Source organism: Musa acuminata, chromosome BXJ3-4, assembly GCF_036884655.1.
Source record: "Musa acuminata AAA Group cultivar baxijiao chromosome BXJ3-4, Cavendish_Baxijiao_AAA, whole genome shotgun sequence".
Classification (NCBI taxonomy): Eukaryota; Viridiplantae; Streptophyta; class Magnoliopsida; order Zingiberales; family Musaceae; genus Musa; species Musa acuminata.
In genome coordinates this window covers 44,781,541-44,797,865 of record NC_088352.1, presented here as the reverse complement: position 1 = coordinate 44,797,865, position 16,325 = coordinate 44,781,541, and the positions used below count along the sequence as shown (strand labels likewise).

Genomic DNA, 16,325 nt, shown 5'->3' with positions numbered 1-16,325 from the left:
ATACTGATGTTTGGGGTCCTGCTCCAATCTTGTCTTTTGATAAGTTCTGATTTTATGTTATTTTTGTAGATCACTTCTCTAAGTACACATGGATATATCCTCTTTACCTCCTTCTCGCCCAAGTGCCCCTGACGTGTCTCCACTTGACCCGGCTTGTGCCACAGATCCTCACCCAACATCACCTCCCAATCCTGTCATCTCTAATCATCCTATGACCACTCGCTCTAAGCATGGTATTTTTAAACCTCGTCAAGTACTTAACCTACAAGCTGTCATGAATTTCTCATCCCCCAACGTTGAACCCACCACCTTCACTCAAACCCAAAAATTTCTGCATTGGCGTACTGCCATGCATGAGGAATATAATGCCCTCCTCCATAATTCAACATGGGATCTAATTCCTTTCCATCCTTCACAAAACATCATCGGGTCTTTAGAATTAAGCGGAACCCAGATTGCTCTGTTGCCCGATATAAGGCACGCTTGGTCGCCAAAGGGTTCCATCAACGGCCTGGAGTTGATTTCACTGAGACGTTTAGTCCTGTTGTTAAACCCACTACAATCCGGCTTATCTTGAGTCTGGCTACCACTAAAGGCTGGCAATTACGACAATTGGATGTTAATAATGCCTTTCTACAGGGATCTCTATCCGAAGATGTTTTTATGCAGCAACCCCCCGGTTTTACTCATCCTCAGTATCCACAGCATGTTTGCAAACTTCAGAAAGCCATTTATGGACTTCGTCAGGCTCCGAGAGCTTGGTACACTCAACTTAGCTCATTTTTGACTTATGTCGGCTTTCTAAACTCCAAATCTGACACTTCATTGTTTCTGCGACATCATCATGGAGACACAATGTATATTCTGGTATATGTGGATAATATTATTGTCACAGGCAACAATCCCGTCAGCATCCAAGTATTCATCAAACAGTTGGCAGCTCGATTCTCGCTTAAGGATCTCGGACCCTTGAGCTACTTTCTGGGCATCGAAGCTACCTTCACATCTTCCGGTCTCCTTTTATCACAACGCAAGTACATTCAAGATTTGTTATTAAAGACAAACATGCAGGATGCAAATGCAGTTATAACCCCCATCTCTACTAGTGGTTCTCTCAAATTATCAGATGGAAGTCCTGCTACGGAACCCACTCAATACCGCCAAGTTATTGGCTCTTTACAATACTTAGTTCTCACGCGTCCAGACATCTCATTTGCTGTGAATAAATTATCACAGTTTATGCAGCAACCATCTACTCTACACTGGTCTGCGGTCAAGAGACTTCTACGGCCTGTTGAGGAAAATCCTCTAACCCGTTGAGGAAAATTCTTCCTTCTAACCTGTATATAAAGACGGAGGATATGTCAATAAACCATCAACTTCTTATACAACTTATTTATCTCTTTATTCTAACACATACACCATCCCCCACCTTGGCTGCATCACCTTATAAGCAAGGAAACATGGAGAAAGAAAGAGACCAGAAAAATCGACGAGGGTTGCAACCGAAGAAGAGCCAGACAGAGCAGGTTTCTCTCAAAGGAGAGCCTACACCGTGAGCATGTCATCGGGATTCCTGTGAGCTCCGTCGCATATGCTGGAGCGGAGGAACTGCCAGGAAATCCTGCTCCTTCCCACTGCAAACAGAGTAATCTTCATCTCTCTCTCTCTCTCTCTCTCTCTCTCTCTCTCTCTCAGAGGACTCAGAGCCTTCCCCATCCTTGGTTTCTGTATTGCGCTTAGGTTGTGTAATTTACGTGGTGCTTCCTCTGATTGCAGAGAAGGACTCTGTTGTCGACTGGATGAACAAGCTCGGAGAGAAGGCAGGAGGCTTCCGCGAACATGGTAATCATCATCCCCTAACTTCATGAACAAAACAACGCTTCTTCAGTGATCGATCAAACTGGCACTATAATTGTAGGTTACTGTTTTGAGTGCAGTGATTTTGGGTCCCAAGATCTCTGAAACCATGAAGGGGAAGCTGAGCATGGGAGCTCGGATTGTTCAAGCAGGTGGGGTCGAGAGGGTCTTCAGACAAGCCTTCTCCATCGTGCCAGGCGAAAAGTTGCTCAAAGCCTTCCAGTGCTATCTTTCAACCACAGCTGGTCCCATACCGGGCATGCTTTTCATTTCCACTGACAAGATCGCCTTCCGCAGCGATCGATCCCTCAAATTAACTTCTCCTAAAGGAGGCTTGGTTAGAGTGCCTTACAAGGTAATCACAAGTTCCAAAGTGACCGACACAACTATGTATCATAATCCAATGTGACAAACTATGAACTGTTTGTATTCTACAGGTTTTGATTCCACTCGGTAGGATAAAGGAAGCCATCCAGAGTGAGAACACTACCAAGCCAAACCAGAAGTACATCCAGATACTCACAGAGGATGATTTCGAGTTCTGGTTTATGGGTTTTGTCAACTGTGAGAGATCCTTCAGGTACTTGCAGCAGGCAATCTCAGCAGTCCAATGAGCAAGATGAGTAGTACATGGAGTCAAGAGAAGGCATCAATACAATATCTTGTTGTGACAGATAGCAAAATTGCTCTACAATTTTTCTTAGGAGCAAAGTTTGATATTTGTGGCTGAAAAGAGGATTTGTTAATGTTATCTCTTTATTCTCTCTTAATGTATAATACTATCATACAAAAGCAGCAACCATCTTGGAATATGAAGTTATAATTGCTAATGAGTTGATGGTGATGCACAGTTTGAAAACTCGATTGATTCCACATTGTTGTGCTCGATTTTGCCCTCATATCATACATGATAGAAAGTTGATTAGTAATATATCCATCCAAGATCTAGTAACTCGAACAATATTTCTTATGGTTCCACGATGGTTCGAATTAATGGTTTGGTGTCCTTCAAGTGTTGCACAGTTATGCCAAAGTCATATCTTAGTTTTCTTATTACCCCAATGAGTACACTTCATCCAACAAAAAGAAAATAAAAATAAAAATGTGAAGAATAATTTGTGTTGAGTTTCACCGAAGATCTTTGCATTAATGAATATTTGGACAAATAGGTCATGTTTTCCTGAACTACAGACCACAGATGGAAGAATAATATACATAACTTTTAATCCCATCTGGAATTTTTCTAAAAAATCCGATGGTAAACCTACTGCTGCTATCATTAACAATCTAAATAATCCTTTCATTCAACTCACAATCAATAGGAATATTTTCTTTTTTCTGTTGCATATTACTATAGTGAATGATAGGAGAACGGGAAATTGGTTAATGGTAGATAAATGTGTTGGACGTAATCATGCTGGGACGTAACCAAATGAGCAAAGCAGCATTTCCAGAAAGCCTCCTTACGAGCCATCCACAGATGACTGTTTAATGCATGGATGAGCAAGCAAGAAATAGGTTATTCCAAATACATTTATACTCTAATTCTAAACTAACTCATGATACAACCACGTATACCCGATTGTATTACTAGCAATTTGACATTTCATAATTCTTTGCATTACAACTGCAGCTCTGTGTCTCTGAAGCAAACCTGAGTATATCTGTATTTTCTTCTCACCCCAAATAACTATAAAATGTACAATAAATTTGTGATCAGATCTGACATTTTGTTACAGAAAATTACTTCATCATATCTCCCGAGTGATCTACAAATCAAGAAGGATATAACTAAAACTAGACTAATTAAAAGTATGTCTAATTAAAATTAATTGGGGATGTCTTAGAAACATATTCTATCTTGAAATCTTCAATACGGTGGATGACATCATTCCGGCACAAAATAAAATACGACAAGATATCAATCGTGACCCTCAACGCTAATGAAGATATAATTAAAGAAAGGATTATAAGATAGATAATATGATGTCCTAAGGAGTATCATAAGGTGTATTTTATTTCCCAAGTGATGTATCAATCGGGAAGGATATAACTATACAAAAATAGACTAATACACCAATCACATGTCAAAAGTGTGTTCAATAAAAATCAATCGGGGATGTCTTAGAAATATATTCTATATTAAATCTTCAATCCTACTAATGACTCTCTTAAAAAATTAGATCATGCAACTATCAAGAATAAGAATGCTAATGAATACAATGGACCAATCTATTAGATATAATTCCTAATACATATGACGTTTTACGAATCTCAAAGCACTAAATTTAGAGATATCAGGATTCTCTTAGGGTTTTAAAGGATTAATATGTGATAAGATCGAGAGTGACTCGTTATCGATAGTCGATTATCCTCGCTTACTATTAATTTTTAATAATGAGAAAGATTTACTTCAATTTGAAGATGTTTGATATAGAATTCTTTGATAGCTTTAGAGGGCCAATGTGTGACAGGGTGAAGGGCAACTTGGATCTCAATTTGCGCCTCCACGTGAGGTTGCTTTTGCTTCGTTTTGATATAAAAATCTTTATAAATAATTATATATATATATATATATGTATAGTACCTAAATTACTGAAACATCAATTAAATTAATTAATAGGTTTTGTGTTAGCTATCTTGTTGGATAAAACCCAAACTCTATCCCGCGTGCGTGTCGAGACGACCCCTCTCTCGAGCATCCCCTCAAAGCCATGATGGTCGCCATGGCAATCCCACAATTAAACCATGCGCCGCTCTCCCTTCGAGCTCCACGGCCGGTCGTGGCCTCTGCTCGAGCGGCATCGACTGGAGCGATCCCCCTTAGCATCGTCGCCGCAACTTCTTCTTCCCCTTCTTTGAAGAAGAAGGTCCTTGCCTACTTTCTTGCTTGTTACGTAACTCTTCTCTTTCCACGGAAACCCTAACCCTGAAGCTTATGTTCTTCTCTTCTCTTTCCATGGAAATCCTAACCCTGAAGCTTATGTTCTTCTTCTTCTTAGTGGCGAAAGATTCTTGTTCCCATCGGGATGGGCAAGGAGGAGATGGAAGCCGTCATACTTGTTCTGGATAGATTGTCTATTATTATCTTTAAATGATTTGTTACATTGTGATCACTGGTATATCATAATATTACTTGATATAGTTCCTAATACATATATGTTTTAAGACAAAATAAATTTTATAAATATATATTACCTTAATTTTTATAAAAATAAAAAAAATATTCTAATAAAAATAATATATATAAATTTATATATTATCTTGATAATCCAACCAAATATATTTATTTTAATTTTGATAAATAATAAAATGATCACCTTTTTATGAAAATAATATTATTAAAATATGAATATAAATGTAATAAAACTAAGTATTCTTAAATAATCATGTTTTTTTGCTAATGGATATTACCTTTAGAATCGGACGAGGGTGATGACAATTCAACCCTCTGGTCTTGGATAAGTTCTCCAACTACATAGCTCGTAGCTCGTCTACTCCCTGATGTTCATCTATCTCTATTATCGTCGTTTCTTTTGGATCTTTTCTTTGTAAAGTTTTACCAATATATTCTTGAGCATTCAGATTCTGATAATTACATTGCATATATTCTTATCTGATAATTGCATTGCATATATTCTTTGTCGTGACTGTATTAAGAACTTTGGTAACTCTTATGTGGTCATCATTTATATCCGTTATGAGTTTATGAAAATAGAGATGGGGAGTATCCTCTGTTACATGACAATTGTTGTCAAAGAAAATTTATAAATTACTATCCCAAATTTAGTTGAAAATATTTGGAATTACTTAAGTGTTTTGATTTTTTTTTCTTATGCTTCACGTACACAGAGAATGGATTGAATATATTAATTAGCTAACTTCATAAATATTTTTCTAATAAGTGGAGTAGCCCTCTCAACCTGTTAGTTTTTTGTATTTTTATCTATAGCTCTTCTCTTAACTTTTTAGTTTAGCTAATATAATTTACTTTTTAGGAAAAAATTATAACTTTAATTTTCAAATTCATCTATCAAAATTATATATACAACTCCAAAATCAATTATTTTCATATTGATACTATTAAAATTAAGTTTAGAATATATCATTGAAATTCTAAAAAAATCATATATATATATATATATATATATGATTTTTTTAGAATTTCAATGATATATTCTAAACTTAATTTTAATAGTATCAATATGAAAATTATATATATATATATATATGATTTTTTTAGAATTTCAATGATATATTCTAAACTTAATTTTAATAGTATCAATATGAAAATAATTGATTTTGGAGTTGTATATATAATTTTGATAGATGAATTTGAAAATTAAAGTTATAATTTTTATATATACACACACACACACTTCTTTCATTTGAAAGTTAAGTTTTGATATTAGTGTGTTTTTATGTGATGGTAAAGATTTTGAAACATCTAATTAATAATTGATTTAGATTAACAACCGCTGGCAGAAAAAAAAAGAACATAAACATACTGTTGTACGTCATCACGGAGCCTACAGATCTCATGTCTAGGAACATTTATTGGCTTCTGGTCAACAGGTCACTTGAACTACCAGCTTCCTGGGAGAGGGCAGAGTGCCACAAGATTTGCCAAACTCCTCAGTGATCTCGATCGAGCACGATTCCGTTCCGAGACATGAGTCCTTGATGACAGCAAATGCCTCGTCGGAACTGCATCCTCTGCCACCCTCGAATGCTCCGCATGTTCCTTCCGGCTCTTCGAAGCTAGCAAAGTCAACTCTCGAGATCGTACGCCCTCTAAGGCACGACAAGCTCAGGGTGTCTCCCTCACTAGCGGAGGCGCATGCCGCACCGACAGTGACAGTCTGGAAGTTCACCTGCAGCGGATTGCCGCCGGCCTCCTCGAATAGCATTAGGGTGTTCGGCTCGCCGAGCTTCAGGAAGGATCGCGGGACGTGATACCTGCAAAGGTAGCGTCTTAGAGAACAGAATCGTGGAACAAGCCGCTTCAACTGCATGTAGTTTGGTATTACCATCGCTGGGACGGCTCGCCGCATCCAGTTTGGCACTTATTGGAGCTAAATGTGCCTCTGTAATCGCATTCATGGCAACCATCGGCTGAGGCAGTGTAGTTCGGCCAGAACCTGCCGATGCTATTGCCGTTCACCCATGCTGTTCCTTTGCCCATGCCGAGCAAGTCAACCACCACTGCCTCCGAGCCTAATGGAGCTTGGAAGGTCGCCTTCAACCGTCCATACAAAAGAAATGTCACTTCCCTATCATCTCTGATAACAGTTAGATATATCACATATGCAAAAGGTAAAGACAGCACCTTATACCAAGTGAATGGTCTATTTGTTGGAAACATGCCCGAATGCCACTTCACTGCACGTCGATCAAGGTGGATCCGTCTCACCTCACCATCCAGTCCAATCTGATTGTAATGCTCATAATTAGTCGATGCGAGACTTGCATAAGAATGGAGGAGTGTGTTATGATGTATGCCTACCTTGTAAGACCAAGGAAAATTGGACAAATCCAAAGTGGTATTTTCTCCAATCAATTTTACAGGTCCACCAACAATTCCTGTTGGCGCCAGATCATAATAGGCACCATAGTTCTGTTTAACATGATAACAATCATCAGCTACAGTCTTTACAGCGGATGTAATCTAACTTCTGGAGATGCGAATTAGAGCAAACCTGAAGGCCAACAGTTGCACTTAGCAATGATATTACATTTCGGCCAGGATTAAACCATACTTTTCGCTCGAAAGTGAAGTTAAGCTGTCCAGCCAGGCCATATTGAGAACCTATTCATTGATCCAACCTCGAAGTGTTACTAAAAATACTTCTGTTCAAAGTAGAGAAGAATGTCTGAAAACCTAGCTATAGTATCTGATACTACCTACTAGCCTGCCATTAACAAAGGCATGGAGGATGTGGCCGGTGGTGTTGACACTCAGAGTAAATTCTTCCTTCTCGCCCACATCCACACTGGCCGTTGTTCGTTACATTCAACGGTTAACGGTCTGTCTTGCTAAATTGTATGCGTACTTTGATTAATATTTCAAGAAAATACTTGCCTGGTTGTGTACCATAAGTAGTCACTTTCATCAAGAGTGACGCTTTTCTGCTCTAAGAGATTGTTAACAGTGAATGTACCGCCAAAACCTTTTGCAGAGGTTCCCAGTCTCTCTGGTCTCCAAGACCAATACAAGACTTCAGATGCTTCCATGGCAGTGTTTCGCTTCTTCACCATGAGAGAAGTCTGAGTCTTTACCTATAAGAAGAACAGGTAAAACAGGAAGTTAAATGGATCAGCAGAAAGCAGGCAAAAGGTTGTGTAGAAGTGGCAGTAATTACCTTGGCAGTGTTATATACTTCGCTCTTGCAGTCAGGAAGAATGCTGACAGACCAAGCAGGCAGGAAATATGTACTTCCCTCATAGTCTATGGTGGCATTTAATTTGCTGTTCTGATTACTCAAGAAACAAGCAGGATTGACTCCGTCACCAGAGTATTTGGTGATCTGCAATGACCACAGCATCATCACATCATGCTCCCACCCTTAGATCAAAAGATAAATTCATATCCGAAATCATCGATACCGTCAATTCATTGTCAAGATTAACTTCTTCGACTTCTCCATAGGTGAGGGCCTTCTCCATTAGCTTAATGGATGCATGCAACTCCTTCAAATGCCCCCACTTTGGTTGCCTTGTGTAACCTAAAGATACATTCATGATCAGAGCATTTCCATGTTTTCCCGGGATCTATAAACTCAATGATCAGAGGGGTACGCAGACATACCGTATTCATCAAGTGGAGCATCATAATCGTAGCTTGTGACAATGTAAGGGCCACCTGAGGTTCTGCCAAAGTTGGTTCCTCCATGATACTAAGAATGAGCAATTAATCATCCATTGGATCTTGGTCTCGAACATAACAATATATGCGATGCAGGGAAATCTAACCAACCATATAGTAGTTTTGCAGTGTCCCTTTGGTTTGGAAAAAGCGAGCTACTTGAAATGCCAGTTCTTCGGCAGGCCTGTGTGGATCCGGAGAGCCCCAGTTCTTGAACCTGCAATCATCATTGCGGCATATCATCGAGCAGAAGAGCGAAAACCAAACAAGTGAAAGATGATCACTCTATGCTCATCAACAACAGAAAAATGAAGGATCAAAACACACCAGCCAGTCCAATTCTCTGTCAATATCTTCGGACTGTTCTCGTCGTTGGGTGTAAAAGCATCACAGCCGGAAAACCCGTTGCAAGTATTGATCTAAGTTCGATGCATCAGAATCAAAGTTTCTTCTCATCAAGAGACAAGAAACATGAACAACATCATCAAACTAGGTTTCGATGAATTTGCTACCATCGGCTGGGGAGCATCAGCTTGTTGGCACATGATCCATGGCACATCGATGCTTAGAGAATCTGCCATTTGCGAGCACAAATTGACGTATCGCGGCCCGGCATCGCCGTAGCTGGTCTCGACGTTGCCAAATTCATTTTCGATCTATTAGGATCAAAAATATTAATTAGAGATGGAAGAAAAAACTATCTCAACTTCTCAAGTGCAATCTGAGCACAGAAGATTTTCATGTACCTGAGCTAAGATGATGGGTCCTCCTTGCGTTGCAAAGAGTCCTGCTTGCTTAACCATGTCTACTATTAAGGTAGTAAAATTTTGCATCTCATCCTTCATTGTCGAGAGTGATTTTAGACAGATGAGCTTATTCACAAAGTAGGTGAGTCTAAAGACACATAATTCAAATAAAAAACTCTGACCTTCCACGGTTGGTTATCTGTCCTCAGTTCTATGTCTGGGATTTGTCTCAACCAAGTCCTCTTGAAAACACAAAAGTAAAATTAAAACGGTAAATAAAAATCAATATAATGATCAATGTTTTATGACTTTAATTCTTGTTACATACCCATAATTCCACTCGGCACAAACGTATGGACCGATCCGAAGGATGGCATACAGTCCAGCATTATGAACTTCTTTGAGAAACCTAATGAGATCGTAGTTGCCTCCAAAGTAGTACTAAAGAAGAAGAAACGAAAAGAAGGATCAAGTATTATACTCCACACTTCATACATGTATCGGAACCGGTGATGATCCCTCCAAACCATCATCCATTCATGCGTGATGAAGAGGTGTGATCGAGGGAAATGTATGTACATCTGGCACACGAATCTCAACGCACATTAGTCTGCCGTTAGTAAACGTGTCTTCCATCGGTGGGTTAACGGCAGGTTGATCCTGGTGCTGGCTGGTAAAATTGGAACTCTGTCGGTAGATTTCTTTGAATTGCTATATTCTTGTTTCATTGAGCATGAAATCTAAGTTCTTTTTCCCCGCAGTAATGCTGATGTTGGACAATTATGATCTTATTGCAACTTATAGGGTCCTAATTTGGTTTAAGTTTGGGGTCGAAGGACATGTCAAGCAATTTGCGTCTATGTTGTGGCTTGCTATATATATATATATATATATATATATATATATATATATATATATATATATATATATATATATATATATATATATATATATATATATATATATATATATATATATATATATATATATATATGTATTTATATATGTATGTATATATATATATGTATTTATATATGTATGTATATATATATATATATATATACATACAAAGAATCTGACAACAGTATCGCTCAATCTCACCTTGATGTCATTAACAAACTAGTGATCAGTATGAATAGTTACCTAGAAAGGGATCTAAAGGAGAATGATTGGGTCCATCTCATGAGGATTTCAACAGCTAGTTCTTTGGCAGCTCTTCCTGAATCATCTTATGTAAAATCTGTTCCTCTGAGGATAGTTTTAGAAACTAGCAAGGATAAGTTTTTTTCTGAAACCTGGTTTCTGATAGCAGCACAATGGTCATGTCCAAGCACATCAATATGGTTAACAACGTCATCCGGCTATGGTTGAACAATATATGTCGTTACTATGTTTTTGTGTTCTGTAAATATTCTTTGAATGTTCTTCTTGCTTCATCCCATAGCTGCATGTTTATGTTACATGTTGAAAATAATTTATCGTTGGAACTAATTCCCTTGTTATGATTGATTGCCATGTCCTTTCATTTGTAAAATACGAAATCGGGTGACTAAGTGAGCCATAAATTAGGAAAGTATTGAAAATTCTGATGGTGGATGTCATAAAATCATATTTGATGGAATTCATGTTCTGATTGTGTCTACTTGTGATGGTCTATATTTAGTTGTTTACCAACTCCATATTAATGGTTTCCACTATGTTCTCCAAATAACCATAACCCATTTGGTGAACATTTATATTCTTGTGAGTTTGAAAAAAAGGAGACTAAAGTTGCTTTGTCATACATTTACATCCCCAACCACCGGAATCAAGAATTTATAAGGTTACTTTATATGCCTCATATCATCCTCTTTTTCTCTAACCATCCCGAGCATCACTGCTACTATCATCAAGACTGACGATAGGTCTGCTGCTTCGTATCTCAGGTTGCCATCTCTAGGTCTGCTTCGTATCTCATCATGAATCATGATGACAGGAAAATTCTGTGATAGGTAAGGAGGGTAAAACAGACGAAAGGTTGCAAGATTATTAGTATTCAAATGTTAGTATACAAATGGGAAAAAGCATTGATGTTAGTACTACAATATGCAACTTCTTGATTTTTTTTTTTTTCTTTGGTTACATGAAAGAAGAAAGGATTACAGAACTTTATAAAAAGCAACCCATGTTTATCTATGCATTTCATCAGCAATGCTTGTGAAAACCAATTAGTCACAAACTATAGAATGAATTTACATCTACGTGCTATAAATAAAAATCATTAACTTGAAAGGTCAACTTGCCTGCTAGCATCTCGGTTTCTACATACCATCGTCCCATAAACCAATCAAACATAAATAAGACCCAGGAAATGAAGATTTCACATGGATGGGTCGGGGCAGTCGTACATCCAATGATTAGTTGAAAGTGTTAACTTGTCTATCAAAATACTCATATGTAATTGGTGGCATTGTGATTCATCGAGGTGGTCACAGGATACGAGGACTTGAGGACCACAAAGTTAGCTCCACAGAAGGCTTATGATAGGTTGCAACAACAAAAGATCGGAATGTTGCAAGTCATGTAATATATATATATATATATATATATATATTATCAAAGCTCAACTTTCTTTCTAGTGTAGGTATCAAGACACAGGAAGGATCGAACACAGTACCTTGTTTAGTTTGGTAGCTAAGCCCTGTACTCATGCATGCGCATCCACTTTGTAGAAGACCACTTATTTCCTTTAATAACAGGACATCCACCTGCAATGAGTGCAATAACATTCTGAACGTTTCAAATACATCTGGAAATTGAAACTTCACTCAGGTGGCCAAACACCATTCAACTAACCGTGCAAACTAGATGGATCTGGAGTGGCATCTGGCCTCATGCTCCAGAAGAGTAATGCATCTCCCATCTTTTGGTTTTAACAGAAAGAAACTGCTTTGCACAGTCTGATAGCTCATTATACCATGGTAAAGAACTGCTATTTACCTTCTCAGAAGGGAAACACAGTTTCACCACCTTCCTCAACATGAGAACTGAGCAACAGATATACTTGCAAATGGAAGAAAATGTGTTAGAAGTTGCATGAGAACTGCACTAGCTTACTGACAATGTTATCAGTTTCCAAGTATAATGAGAGGATGATTCTTACAGATACATGAGAAGGGTAGCAATACGTTGACCCCCATTCTTGGTATTGAATTCATCATGGAAAGAATCATAGTGCGGATCGTATTTCTGACCAACTTCATAATGGAGAACCTGAAGACCCTCACCGTGTTCCGTAAAAATATAAAACCAAATTTTAGGTGAGAGATAAAAAAAGAAAGGAAAAAAAAGAAAAAGAAAGGCATCTGAAGAAAAAAAAAGCACCCTTGAGAAACTGATACTAGAATAGAGATGCATAAGTTATTTTGGCCAAGAGAGTAGTGGTTTTATCACTTTGATGAACTGCAATTTTACTAAAGCGCTGATATATACCACCATTAATAGTGTAAAAGTCAAACAATTATATACTTTTTCAATTTATTATTATTCCACAGTGAATAAATATTATGACATTCTAAAAAGAAAAAGATGACCGAATATGAAATATTATCAAAGAAATCATGATGCTGATGTTTATAATCAAGTACTACGCAATCAGACTTTGTGATAATGACATTTCAGTATATAATGATCAGTGTGAACAAGCATTTCAGCTGCACATGGTATCCCGTTGAAATACTCAGTGCAACTTCCACATGCAACAATATTACATATACCAGTAGTCAAAATAACATATTTTTAAAAAAGTAATACTTCACAACAAAGCAGACCAAGACTCAAATATGTCAGTTATGGATGATATGAGCCAAATGATTTAAATCACTTTCAAACAAAGACATACATGTTAGAAGTACTTTGCAAATGCTCCAAAACAAAGTAGTAAAAACTGTACAATCATTGGCTATAAAAACTCACAAGAAGACCAAAATATAGTGCATTAAGTAGGAGAACTGATTTTATAGTACCCAGTGATGAAGTTCTTCAGTTTGTATAATATGCTGAATACTACCTACAGGTATAAAGGTATAATCTGCTATCCTTTTCTCAATTGCACAGATAATTTTGTCTTTTCCTCTTCTAAGAAACATGCTCGAACTCGTCCTCACCCTGGAAAAAAAAAAAAAAAATATATATATATATATATATATATATATATATACACACACACACACACACACACAATTACTGAAAACATTTAACTTAACTAGGGAGCAATGTCTGATAAAAAGATAACCTGTGAAATGCAAACCTGCTGTCTTTACTCCAACCAGTGGCACTATCAACAACTGTTGATTTCTCCATGTGAGGCTTCGCTAACTCAATCAGATAGTCACACTCTTTCTTGGACTAATATAATTTGTATACAAAACCATCCATTAGTTCCAATAGAATATCATTAATGAACCTTGCTAAAGGTATAACATGTATAGCCTAACTAGGCAACTTACAAAAGAAAACTTGAGTCACCACCGCAAAGATAACAGCATAAAACGATCTTTGAAATTAATTGCTCTCTTTTATCTGGCCTTTCCTTGTCACCATAAGTGTAACAAAGCTAAGTATGCCATGTATGGGAACTTTGTTTATGTAAATCAAGCAAAACTTGCAGCAAGACTGGCCCAAGGATGAATAATGATCAGAGGTGTCTCACAAGCCAGATGCAATGCTACGCTTGATGCATAGGTCCGCATCACAGACAGAGGTCTATGCATGAAAAAAAAAAATGAAGGACAAATTTGTTCCAAAAACATGTCAAAAATAAAACAAAGTAAAATTCCCTATATGAATCTCCAAGCAGAAAAAGTTTTTCTTTAACAAAGAACCAACAGAGCATAAGATGGTATAATCAAGAGTTTACAAGTCAACAACAACATAAGAAACATTATGATGTGGAAAACCAATGATATTGATGTATGTCAGTATGATAATGATTACGAGGACACATATAGAAGGTCAATCTGTACTGATTCATCACAAAAGAAAGTCAAGAATACCTTTGAAGATGATCTTGGAAGTGGCCTAATAAAGATATGAGCACTGGAGAGCTTAAATATTCACAAAAGGAAGATAAACGAGGCAAAATTTCTAAACTATAGTTCCTTAGTGGTTGATATTCTTGGGTAAGTGCAGTTTATAAACAAGATGGACCATAAAATACGTAAGAACGGCGCTGTACTTTTGTAATAACTGATGAACCTCTGTTTTGTAATAACTGATGAACCTCTCTTCTCTATACGACAAGGAGCTAGAGCACTAACCTATCTCTACTCGGGAAAGAGGAAACAGTACCTTTGACCTCAGACATTCATCTACGTACTCTTTACTCTTATACTTATGTACCAATACTTACTTTAGATTTCTCGGTGTTGGGCAGAGAGTCACGCAGGGCGAAAAAGGAAAAGTGTTTAACTCCATCCACAATAACGTAACTTCCCGCTTCTTATTCATATTCTTATTACTCCTTACCTGGAACTTGAACAGGCAATTCTCCACTGTTAACTGGAAATCAATCGTATTCACTACTTACCGCTGAAGAAGGGCATTATCAACTACTACTAAGGTCAAGGCAATCAGTCCAATCACCTTTTTCGTCGCCAACACCAAGATACCGCACTGCCTCTGATCCAACTTCTATACCTTATACAGATACAGCTTGTTCATTTGCTCGAACTCAAAGTCTACGAGCGGTTCATAAAGGAGATCGGAATAAGTCTCAAATCCGTCAGCTGGAGCAGGCAGGGTCGCTCTCAGTTCTTAATATTTGAAACACTCGCTGTCAGTTCTTAATAACTGATGAACTCGCTGTCAGTTTTTAAATTTCCCTGCCGAACGGCGCTGCTCCGGTGGCGTATACCTGAAAGGCTCTACTCTCCCTTCTGCAGCGGCGAACAACACATTTCTCCCACACCTTTCTTCTCCCACTATCACTCTGCGTCGGCACCTCGGCACCTCACCTGTTGCTGCGTCGGCACCTCGGCACCTCAGCACTATCACTCTGCGTCGGCACCTCGGCACCTCACCTGTTGCTGCGTCGGCACCTCGGCACCTCGGCACTATCACTCTGCGTCGGCACCTCGGCATCTCACCTGTTGCTGCGTCGGCCCCTCGGCACCTCGGCACTATCACTCTGCGTCGGCACCTCGGCACTATCACTCTGCAGCGAACAACACCTTTCCGGTAGCGTATACCTATAGCTGCGTCGGCACCTCGGCACCTCACCTGTTTCTTAAACCCGCTGCATCACTCGTGTTTCTCTGCTCATCTTCCCCTGCTTCATTGATTTGGTTTCTCTGCTCATCTTCCCCTGTTTCATTGATTTGGTTTCTCTGCTCATCTTCCACGCAAGTCCTGTTCGATCGGAGAAGAGGAGAAGAGGAGCTCCACGCAAATCCTCTGTTCGATCAGAGAAGAGGAGAAGAGGAGAAGAGGAACTTCTTAGAGATACTATAGTGGTAATCATAGAAAATGTGAGGACCAAATTTTATGTATGGATGTTTAGGATCATAGGATTTTTATGACCAGTGTGCAGAATTGCACTAAGCCATAATCTAATAGGACTTCAGGTTTATGGCCATCATTACATTGATGTAGTGGCAGACAAAACAAATGTGCCTGGGGCTCCATTACCCCCACTTACAATAAACTCCACTGAGAAAACTGTATAATCCACTAAATGAATTTTACTGTGACATTAGAAAGGCACACATATTCCTTATCATCAACATTAACTTTGTCAAAACAGTGGCATTCAAACTTTATATAGTTTAAAAGCCACTTGCAGTTCTTCCTTTCTGGAAAAATAGCATTTCAGTGGC

At 38.2% G+C, this 16,325-nt stretch overlaps 2 protein-coding genes and 1 long non-coding RNA gene across 13 annotated transcripts; 1 reads left to right on the top strand and 2 right to left on the bottom strand.

Annotated features, from left to right (window-relative positions):
• The first annotated feature begins 1,494 nt into the window (after nucleotides 1-1,494).
• Nucleotides 1,495-2,719, top strand: LOC135635482 (putative GEM-like protein 8). Its single transcript, XM_065146573.1, has 4 exons — nucleotides 1,495-1,648; nucleotides 1,780-1,845; nucleotides 1,941-2,215; nucleotides 2,298-2,719. The coding sequence occupies exons 2-4, from the start codon at nucleotides 1,803-1,805 to the stop codon at nucleotides 2,472-2,474; spliced, it is 495 nt and encodes a 164-aa protein (XP_065002645.1). The 5' UTR covers nucleotides 1,495-1,648; nucleotides 1,780-1,802; the 3' UTR covers nucleotides 2,475-2,719.
• A 3,587-nt stretch (nucleotides 2,720-6,306) lies between these two features.
• LOC135586331 (beta-galactosidase 1-like) lies at nucleotides 6,307-9,703 on the bottom strand. The gene is made up of 15 exons (XM_065145634.1): nucleotides 9,654-9,703; nucleotides 9,472-9,564; nucleotides 9,238-9,381; nucleotides 9,053-9,144; nucleotides 8,837-8,942; nucleotides 8,669-8,756; nucleotides 8,467-8,585; nucleotides 8,223-8,387; nucleotides 7,943-8,139; nucleotides 7,765-7,853; nucleotides 7,560-7,669; nucleotides 7,367-7,477; nucleotides 7,190-7,291; nucleotides 6,891-7,099; nucleotides 6,307-6,819 (listed from the first exon to the last, which is right to left on the bottom strand). The coding sequence occupies exons 2-15, from the start codon at nucleotides 9,556-9,558 to the stop codon at nucleotides 6,429-6,431; spliced, it is 2,010 nt and encodes a 669-aa protein (XP_065001706.1). The 5' UTR covers nucleotides 9,559-9,564; nucleotides 9,654-9,703; the 3' UTR covers nucleotides 6,307-6,428.
• A 1,476-nt stretch (nucleotides 9,704-11,179) lies between these two features.
• Nucleotides 11,180-15,998, bottom strand: LOC135636502 (uncharacterized). Of its 11 annotated transcripts, none has more exons than XR_010495893.1 (6): nucleotides 14,861-15,998; nucleotides 13,745-13,857; nucleotides 12,614-13,617; nucleotides 12,307-12,513; nucleotides 12,128-12,218; nucleotides 11,180-11,453 (listed from the first exon to the last, which is right to left on the bottom strand). It is a non-coding gene; the product is annotated as an uncharacterized LOC135636502 (long non-coding RNA). The 11 variants fall into 11 exon arrangements; XR_010495891.1 differs by having other exon boundaries at nucleotides 13,760-13,857; nucleotides 13,959-15,997; XR_010495892.1 differs by having other exon boundaries at nucleotides 13,760-13,857; nucleotides 14,861-15,997.
• Nucleotides 15,999-16,325: the final 327 nt, after the last annotated feature.

What these genes read in the sequence shown, in the direction of transcription:
- LOC135635482 (XM_065146573.1), top strand. Translation starts at nt 1,803, where the DNA reads ATGAACAAGCTCGGAGAGAAGGCAGGAGGCTTCCGCGAACATG. An exon ending in AGGAGGCTTCCGCGAACATG is followed by an intron (nt 1,846 to 1,940) that starts GTAATCATCATC and finishes TTTTGAGTGCAG; the next exon opens with TGATTTTGGGTCCCAAGATC. An exon ending in TGGTTAGAGTGCCTTACAAG is followed by an intron (nt 2,216 to 2,297) that starts GTAATCACAAGT and finishes TGTATTCTACAG; the next exon opens with GTTTTGATTCCACTCGGTAG.
- LOC135586331 (XM_065145634.1), bottom strand. Translation starts at nt 9,558, where the DNA reads ATGCAAAATTTTACTACCTTAATAGTAGACATGGTTAAGCAAGCAGGA. An exon ending in CACTGCAAAACTACTATATG is followed by an intron (nt 8,757 to 8,836) that starts GTTGGTTAGATT and finishes GCTCATTCTTAG; the next exon opens with TATCATGGAGGAACCAACTT. An exon ending in GGCGAGCCGTCCCAGCGATG is followed by an intron (nt 6,820 to 6,890) that starts GTAATACCAAAC and finishes CTACCTTTGCAG; the next exon opens with GTATCACGTCCCGCGATCCT.